The sequence below is a fragment of the Hyla sarda genome, chromosome 2 (genome assembly GCF_029499605.1).
Source record: "Hyla sarda isolate aHylSar1 chromosome 2, aHylSar1.hap1, whole genome shotgun sequence".
In the NCBI taxonomy this organism is placed as follows: domain Eukaryota; kingdom Metazoa; phylum Chordata; class Amphibia; order Anura; family Hylidae; genus Hyla; species Hyla sarda.
Genome location: NC_079190.1, coordinates 61,876,128 through 61,886,197, shown reverse-complemented (window position 1 = coordinate 61,886,197; position 10,070 = coordinate 61,876,128). Strand labels below are relative to the sequence as shown.

The 10,070-nt window shown below is 41.6% G+C and overlaps 1 protein-coding gene across 1 annotated transcript; it reads right to left on the bottom strand.

The window, feature by feature from the left end:
- Positions 1-446: 446 nt before the first annotated feature.
- Positions 447-2,631, bottom strand: LOC130357377 (posterior protein-like). The gene is made up of 4 exons (XM_056560067.1): positions 2,187-2,631; positions 1,651-2,075; positions 703-1,251; positions 447-488 (listed from the first exon to the last, which is right to left on the bottom strand). The coding sequence occupies exons 1-4, from the start codon at positions 2,629-2,631 to the stop codon at positions 447-449; spliced, it is 1,461 nt and encodes a 486-aa protein (XP_056416042.1).
- Between the last annotated feature and the right edge of the window lie 7,439 nt (positions 2,632-10,070).

Genomic DNA, 10,070 nt, shown 5'->3' with positions numbered 1-10,070 from the left:
AAAACAATCAGATTAACTTAACTTTTATCTGCCTTATGATGTGTCTTTGGGCAGTTTCTAAGTGAAATAGTCTAACTGGCTCTATAGATTTTACAATGGGATCCCAGATTTGTAGTGGTCACCATTCATACATTTCATCTGTCAAGCTTCAGCTTTCTGATTGAAGACTGTGACCTGTTCAGAAAAGACATTTAAAAAAAAACAACAAAACATACAAACATACACCAACACGAAACACTAGGCTATCATAGCACCTTCACATCACAATGGGATGTTAATTTGTATAATTGTTTGCAAACAATTGACCCTCTACACTTGAGCTCATTGATAAAACCAAGTGGACTTTAAATTAGTGTATTGGCCAAATACACTAGATTATTTACTAGAATAACCGGGTTCATTTGTTGACGTCGCACAGTTTATAACCTGTTGAAGAAGCATAGAGATTAGTATCTTTGCTGCAACATCTCATGACAATGGTGGTCAGTCTGTAAGGAAACACAAACACAATTAGAATACAAAAACACAAATGTAAAACAAATATAGTTCTGTCATTTATATCTATACCAATATGTCCATATCTAGCACAACAAAGTTCCTCAATGTTTACCAACACATATTAGCAGACTGTGCTGTGCTATTAATCAATAGGGGTAGAGCAATCTGTGACCAACTCAAGAATAGTAAAAATGGCAGATTTACCCATGGATTGTACATTGGGATATTAATGCCTGCCTTTTGCTGTTCACAAGGGGATGTGTCTTTCTGTTTCTTTGTCTCTTCTTCATTTACATTAGGGCACTGTTTTGTTGGAAAATTTGATGCAAATGTAACAGAGTTAGCCTCCATATCACCCATCTCTTCACACCTTTGTGTGACCTCTTTATTCTGGGTGATATTCTCCCCCTCAGGCTGAATGCTGCTAACCTCCTGCTGTGATGAATGGTCTATAGGCTCAGGGTGCACATTAGATGTCTCCCAATATCTTTTAATATGTCCTGGTCTCCCACATTTGTAACAATATCTAACCCACCATTTCCTCCTAGGTCTATACACAACAGATATGTTTTCGGGTGTCTCATTCCTGTCTCCAGACCCTTCACACCAGTCCCTCAAAATATTGATACATTTCTCATGGGAGCTGGTATTTCTCAGCGCCAGTCTTGTGGTGTAATCTACGTTACATCTATTTGCCATGGAATACAGGAAATTGGTATCATCCTGAGACATTTCTGGGCAGTTATAAACACACTTAGGCTGGGTCCACACTATGTTTTGTCCCATACGGGAGCGCATACGGCAGGGGGGAGCTAAAACCTCGCGCTCCCGTATGTGACCGTATGCGCTCCCGTATGTCATTCACTTCAATGAGCCGACCGGAGTGAAACGTTCGGTCCGGTCGGCTCATTTTTGCGCCGTATGCGCTTTTACAACCGGACCTAAAACTGTGGTCAACCACGGTTTTAGGTCCGGTTGTAAAAGCGCATACGGCGCAAAAATGAGCCGACCGGACCGAACGTTTCACTCCGGTCGGCTCATTGAAGTGAATGGCATACAGGAGCGCATACGGTCACATACGGGAGCGCGAGCTTTTAGCTCCCCCCTGCCGTATGCGCTCCCGTATGGGACAAAACGTAGTGTGGACCCAGCCTTATATAGAGAGAGATAATCATTACAAAACATGACCGGATCATCACATCGCCTGAACCGCAACTTTCTTAAGGCATCTTCACCCCTAATGTCTCGCCCACCCAAAACACGCTGCAGCTCCTTCCTCCTGAATTCTTCACCTCTATGGTCATTATCATCTATGTGGGCAGATGTTAACTGCGCTGCCAGTGTCCCTGGAAGCCAAGCTCGGAGCAGAGACCAGGCATCTTTGTTATCTAGGTGATACTGCTTCACTACAGCTTCTAACCTATTGGATAAAGTTATTGGTGACTCGCTTGTATTACATTCTCCAATAACTTTACACAAATGAAGTCTGTCCTGGATGGTCAAAGCTGGAGGACTATCAGCTACCATGCCTGTTACCTCGCCCCCATCCATAGATGAAATTGTGCAGATATTTGTTACTTAACATTTATGCAATTTAAGGGACCGGATGTGCTGCTCTTGGCTGACTAGCCGGGATCTTGCTTTAGACAGCTGCCTTTCTAAATCAGCTATCATCACCTCCATCTGACTAATCTTATTCTCTAAAGACAATAAATGGGACCTGTTAGAGCCAACCTTAAGCTCATACCTCTCTGCCAACTCCACCAGCCCTTTGTTTCTTTCGGTTAATTCATCTATTTCTGCCTTTAAATTTCCCAATTCATTACTGGACTCAGCAGAAGTTTCAAGAACAGACTCTGCAATCTTATCTAAACTCTCTTTCATCTGCCTCCTCTCATTCTGCCACTTGGTCTCCTTCTCTTCTGCTATCTCCTTAATTTTCATAAGCAATAAGATTTCATTACCTAACTTTTCTTTCTTCCACTTCTTGCTTTTCTTTTTACAATCAATGTTACCATTATATTCCTGGCACTGCATCCTCAATGCCAAAAACTGATCTCCCAGAGACCCATCTGCACATGTCTGGTACTTAACAGAGGCATGCTTCTCCACGAACTTCTCCACAAGTTCCATATTGACAATACAGTAATATACAACAAACAAAACTAACAATACAACCACTCCTACAACAACAAGCAAAACCTAGGCCTCACCTGTCCAGTAACTTATCTAGAACAATGGTCACACACAACATATATTCGGCCTACTCCAATGTAAAACTCACTTCTAAAAACACAAAATAAGTCACACTTCCTTTACAGCTATAACTAATCACTACAAATAAAATGTCATACACAACCTGATTAATATTTACACCAAACTTGCTAGGATCAGCTTGCAAATAACATAAATGAAACAATACACTCACCAGGATTTCCTTTGTATCCAAGATCCAGATTCCTCGTTCCTCGATCTTCTCCTTACTAATTGATTGAGGACAACTGAATCTTTATAGGGGTTTATTACAAACTACACATATACATATAAATACAAAGGGGGAACCTGACTAATTAAGGGATAGGGGTGCAAGGAAGAAGGGAAGGTGAAAAGGAAGGGGGAAGGAAGTGCTCTCTCTCTCTCTCATCATCCTATAGGTAACACATATATAGCAGTCATCCACACACATAACCCATACATTGCCCATCCCAAGACATCTCCATGGCCAATCAGAACAGTTACAGTTTATTTGCATTGCAATCAGTTCTTGTCCTTTTGATGTCTTCTTGAGTGGGGGGTCTTCTTTGTTGTCCCATACTGTGTTGACAGATATCCAAGTTTCCTTGAGAATCACACCTTGGTGGGCTGACAGGATGATTTGCAGTCCATTGTATCCAACACCGCAGGGGCTGGTTTTATGGCTTATATTATTGGAGGTAACAGGAACTGTAGCTCACCTCCATTCTTATCACTCAGGTGCCAGGCTTATCGTATGGCTTTAAACAGGATGAAAGCAAATGATTGTCTAATCAGCTGTTTGCATCAACCACAATTCCTGGAGCCAGTCCTGCAGACACCCTACACCCATTCCATCCATGAAATTCCACTGCATTCCATTATATTTGAGTCCATAATAAAAACACATCAAAATTATATTAGTGTGGCCAATGTTGGCTGCAACAAATACCATTACAGGTTGTGGATACTAGATTTATGGGACAGAACCTTGATCCAGGGATTTATTCTATGTTTGGAGTAAGGAAGGATTTTTTCCCCCTCTGGGGCATGAGGCAATTGGCATCAGCTTCAAGTTTTTTTTTTTTGCCTTCCTCTGGATCAACACAGTAGGGACACATTAGAGATACAGATTGAACTTGATAGGCGTTTGTCTTTTTTTCAACTCTGAACTATGTAAATATTATTATTATAGATAAGGTTTACAGATTAGCAATTAGAGATTACAAAATTTCTATAGGGGATAGGAAATTATAAAAATGTTTAGAATTATGAACTATGTATAATTAAAGAAGCATTTTGGTAAATAGTTCAGAATAACAGGCTTTTATTAGAGAATGTGAAGGCTCTTGTGTATGCCTGCTTATATGTACTATATTTTAGTAGAGGTTATTTATTCAGTTGGGAGAATGACATCTATTTGCAGATATGCTGTCTGCTATATGTTTTACACATGATATTTTTTTTAGCATTTTTCTTAACACGGACAAGTAAATTATCACAAATTTTGCATGGGAAATTCCCAAAGGAAGAACATATTTACATGTTGAACTGACAATATGTCTCATATTAAAAGGCTGGCAGCCATCACAATTCATGCTGTCATTTTTTTTTCTCATATAGTAACAGTAATGTGAATGCTCTAAAAATAAGAAGGTACAGGTAGTGTCACAGATCCATACAAATGTGCCTGACTGCACATGGAACGCCACTGTAGATGAGTTGATTTATAGAAGCACACTAACCTGGGATGACGAATATAAGGGGGGGGGGGGGGCGGGGGGAATCAAGATTATCATCTCCACTGCCACACTAAATGAATGCCCCTGCCAGTGGTTGTAGTGTCCATGAGCGCAGTGTCCCTGTGTCCCTGACCGCCGGCAGGGCCAGGATTCGTATTGCGGGACGTGCCCGCATGCGAATCCCAGCCCATATCTCACCATGCTCCGCTCCTGCAGCTCCTTCTGTCTCTCAGCTCCGGCGTACGTGTCTCCATCTCTTAGGGCGCGGGCGCGCGCGCCGGTGCTCTGAAATATAAAGGACCACACCTGACATCACATTATAAGTTGTTTGCACCTCCCACACTTCCCTGCTGGATCTTCAGTGCCTACTACCTGAGAGAAAGCATTCCTATTGCCTGTTGCCATACCCGTGTATCCAGACCTTCCTGCTACGTTTTTTGACTACGAACCTTTGCCGCCTGTCTTGACCTTCTGCTACGTTGACTATGCTACTGTAGCGACCTGGGTGTCGCCTGCCACAGCAAGCCCATCCTGCCTTGTGGCGGGCTCTTGTGAAGACCAGCGGCACCTTAGACTCCGCTCCCTGACACGGTCCGAGTCATCTGCCACACAGGTTAGAGGATCCACATCCAGCTTCGTAACAGCAGCCGGATCTTGCTGTTATGAAGCTGGATGTGGATCCTCTAACCTGTGTGGCTGATGACTCGGACCGTGTCGGGGAGCGGAGTCTAAGGTGCCGATGGTCTTCACCAGAGCCCGTCGCAAGGCAGGATGGGCTTGCTGCGGCAGGCGACACCCAGCTCGCTACCCCCAACACGGCTTGACCACACAGGTAGCTGGGCAAGGCGAGGTACCGAAGGATAAGGCAGTAGCGTAGTCAAACATAGCAGAAGGTCAAAGCAGACGGCAAAGGTGCGAAGTCAAATAACATATCTGGAAGGTCAGGATACACGGGTAAGGCAAACAGGCAATATGGAATGCTTAATCTCAGGCTAGTGGCACTGAAGATCCGGCAAGGAAGAGGGGGAGGTGCAGGAACTTACAGAGTGGAGACAGGTGCATGACATGATTATGGGCATACTGGCCCTTTAAATTTTAGAGCTCCCCTAATGGACGGGGACGCGGGACGGGGTCGCACGCGCTGGAGCTGAGACACAGCAGAGGCAGCAGGGGAGCGTGGTGAGTGACGGGCTGGGATTCGCATGCGGGCGCGTCCCCCGATACGAATCCCAGCCCTGCCGGCAGCCGGGGACATAGGAACAATGCGCTCGCTGCTGGTGCATGCAATATAACAACAAAACACAGAAGACCGCTGGAGAGACGACACCCCAATGCACGTTTCGGGATGTCCTTCGTCCTGGGGGTGTTGAGATTTTTATAACGGACTTAAAAGTTACGTTTTAATAAGGGTTTATTGCAATTCTGAGTAAGCTATGTTCTGTACCTTAACCCGCCAGTGAGCTATGTATTTTTTTCGTTTGGTTAGCCTAGGGCTAGTTTACAATAATGAAAGAAGAGAGGGCATTAATCACTATAGAAGACATCAGTGTATTGGGAAAGTACTAAATACGTCCACTGAGCACTCACCAGGAAATGTCAATGGGAAGAAGAAATAAGTAAAAATACTCTACTGGAATAATCGTCTATATCTGCATAATATACACAGGCTCTAAAATACTTGACAACATACCGCCACATCATTCTTAACAACTGTACAATAAGCAGAGCTCTAAAATCATGCATCATCAGTCACACCAAAAATAATATAGAGGGTGGAAGATGGAATTTAAAGCGGACCTGTCAGCAGAAAACCATGGGTGAAAAACAGCACATGACTAGATAGGGCTAGTCACTAGAATTCTGGGTACACCTTTTTTTTTTAAATCTACATAGTCCTTTCTAGTGCTGGAAAACAACCTTTTTGCTATTATGCACTGATCAGGGCATCCACATTATCTATTATCATTATCTATCTACATGTACAGGTTCAGAGCAGTGGCTGGCATGAAGCGCAGGTAACCTGTATAGCGATTGTTTTATTGTGCACAGCCATTCCTTATACAGGAACAGTTTGTACTATTTTCTATACATTCTCTGGAATGTATTGTTAACAATAAAAACACCTGTGGATCCCTCACTCAGTAGGAACACAGATGAGAACCTGGAGGTAGGTATCTTTACTCTGGGCAAAACACAGATTTATAACTTTAGATCCAATAATAATCAAAATTGATCTGCATCATATCTGAAACTTAATGTAATGAGGCTTGAAACATTTCTTGTACTGCTAGTATAGCCGGGCAAAAATGTGTTCACACCCTGCTGTAAAGGTGAAGTGTGAGTACGAGAGCTGTCACTATGATTATTCATCAATAAGATAATTACAATCATCATGTCAAGTATGACCAGATTTACTACATATGTAGACGTCTAATAAAGTGGTAATGGAAAAACATCTTAATAAGTTATTATCTAGGTGCAGTTCATGCACATTTTCTGCCAATGTCAAAAGTTAAAGGAAAATAATATAAATTATCCATTATGGAAAAAACCTTTTAACCCCTAGAGGACACAGGACGTACTTGTACCCCCCATGGCTGCCTGGTATTTGGCACAACAGGATGTACTTGAAAGTCCTAAGTCTCATCTGTACTATGAAGCAAGTGCAGGAGCTGCACTTGCTTTTTAGACCACAGGTCCTGGCTGCTATCATGCTGATGTCCATCTTAAACATGTCAGATGGCATATTCAATACTGATCACAGCATCTGAAGTATTAGGAGGGTTTGAGAGACTCATGGAACCACCCACAGCGCGATTGCGGGTGTCTGATGAGTCAAGATAGCGGCTGGAGCTCCGATTACCTTCTCCAGGACTGCATCGGGGATCATATTGTATTGTCTGCCTTCTGGTGGACCATAAAGTAGGTTGCGGATATTGTTGTGCACAGCATTGAAAAGTAATAGCAATTAATAGATTGCTATAAATAGTCTCCTATGGGAGAATGTTGAAAAAAGTTTCAATAAAGGTGAATATGCCCCTCTTAATAAAAAATAAAAAAAATTACCCCTTCTTCCTATTTTACAAAAAAAATAAAATAAAAAGAACAAACATATTTGGTATAACTGCGTGCAGTCAGAACTATTAAAATGTAATGTTATTGATCCTGTATGGTGAATAATGTAAACATAATAAAATACCAAATTCATCTGTAACCAAAAACTAGGGGAGACTTGACGTGACTGCTATGCCAAGGGTCCCACATCCAGTACCAAACAACAGAAGATCATTCGTAGTAAACAAACTAAGAATGAAAAAATGATAAAGAGAAATGGGAGAGGAATATTGGTTCCACTGAGGAAAAAAAACACTGGGGAGAAGTGTTGGGGATGACTCCTTCTTCAGTAGCTATATTATAGCTACTGAAGAAGGGGATTTATATTTTTATCCACACCCCAAAACATATTAAGCTGCTGGATAAAACGCACCACTCTTGGCAAAACCAATTCACATTGTGCAATGTAGCCCCACAATGTCGTAACAAACTGCTGTGTTGTGGATACAGCCAGTGCACTATTGGAGCACGCACTCTGCAAACATATCTCTTACATGTCTAAACTGTGAAAGCTGCCAGTGCCTAGTTCCAACTTGTGAAAGTAAGCTGCCACTTCTTCCTTGTACGCATATGGTTCTATAAACTCTGATATAATGCTACAGGTGCACAATTCCAACTTGGGAACGCAAGCTGCCACTTCTTCCCTCAGTGCATACGGTCCTTTCTGAGACATTGCCATTGAATTAATTCCCATTCAGCTGACTGGATTCCTCATATTAACATTACTTGCAATATTGCTGTACGATATATACGATCCGTAAGCTTATGACGCAGCATTGGCTTGATGGAATCCCCCAAGTGTAGCCGAATTGACCTACAAGGTTTATTGGTTGGTGAATTTGGAAAAGAGTGTTTACTGTAAACGTAATGCTATACTTTGGGGGTATGGACTGAAATCTAGATTAACCTGGAGAATTACAGAGGTTTTGTTTGGCTTTATCTTAGTAGTATATGCTATAACTAGAGGAGGGATCTTCTTGTATGCATGTGTCTTTATTGGGTGAGATTATTAGTAGATGTCGTGGACACCAATCACTTCTGCCTATTATTAACCCGTATTTTATGCTGCCCTTCATGTGTCTATAACATCCACAAAAGTTACCATCTGCGCACACTTGCTAGACTGGAATAAGCAAAGTCCTTGATAGTCGGGCTCTACGGACCCCCACAGCAATATCTTCCAACACAGTTATCAAGGCATGTTAATCAGCAGAAAGGTAACATATATAGAAAGAATCTTCTCACATCAGTTACTGGGAAATAACTCCAATATATTCTTATTTATTCTTTAAACTTCAGTTTCACGTTTCATGATGTAAGATATAGATGATTCCATATCACAAGATGGATAAAGCACATACCTCGGTCAGATGGAGAGAGACACGAGTACAAAGCTGCCGCGCTACGTTTCAGGGGCACGCCCCCTTTGTCATGCGCACAGGATCGTGGCTCAGGTGAGTTTAAATGGGTGAGCAGTGGAAGGAGACTTCAAAAATTAACCATTCAAGTACTGCGTGTACTTCCATTATACTTAATTACCACACTGTTCATAGACGAAATTTGCTGAAAATGGAAACATTTTGAATTGTAGAACTGGAGTCATTGGAACCTAAAGGCTTGAATGAGAACTGTAATTTGAAAGTCTTTTTTGTAAATATTTATGTATAGGTGCGCTTTTCTGTGCGAACAGTGTGGCAACTAAGTATAATGGGAGTATGCGCAGTACGTGAATTGTTAATCTCCTTCCACTGCTCACCCATTTAAACTCACCTGAGCCACGATCCTGTGCGCATGACTAAGGGGGCGTGCCCCTGAAACGTAGCATGGCAGGTTTGTACTCGTGTCTCTCTCTATCTGACCGAGGTATGTGCTTTATCCATCTTGCTATATGGAATCATCTATATCTTACACCATGAAACGCGAAACTGAAGTTTAAAGAAAAAATAAGAATATATTGGAGTTATTTCCGAGGAACTGATTCAGAAGATTCTTACTATATATATTACCTGTCTGCTGATTAACATGCCTTGATAACTGTGTTGGAAGCCCTTCATGTGTCTATTTATTTTATATGTAAAAGCTGGCTTTTTATTGTGTAGATACCTAATGTTATCTGTATTGGGGGGTTGTTCTCCATGTTGGAGAATCATTTTTTTGTTTATTAAAAAAAAACTGTATAGCTAATTTGGCACTCTTAAATTCCCTCAATATATTTATTCCATATTAAATGTTTTTATGGTATTGCCTTGCAAACTAAAAATAGATATTGTTCCTCAATAGCTTTATTGTCAAGACAATTGGAATAAATAAATGGAGGAAAGTTAAGAGTGTCAATTTAGAAATCTGTCTTTTGAATTGTTCTCATATCCTTGGATACACTATAACTGATTAAGATGGTTTTAAACTTTTAACAATGATTATTGCACACAGGGATGTGGAATTCCTATCGCCCGATGTCCGGGACATACAGTTCCGGGTGCCGGG

Coding starts and splice junctions, on each gene's coding strand:
- LOC130357377 (XM_056560067.1), bottom strand. CDS start 2,631: ATGGAACTTGTGGAGAAGTTCGTGGAGAAGCATGCCTCTGTTAAGTAC. Junction 2,076..2,186: donor GTCTTTAGAGAATAAGATTA/GTCAGATGGAGG, acceptor ATAAATGTTAAG/TAACAAATATCTGCACAATT. Junction 1,252..1,650: donor ATTATCTCTCTCTATATAAG/GCTGGGTCCACA, acceptor ACCCAGCCTAAG/TGTGTTTATAACTGCCCAGA.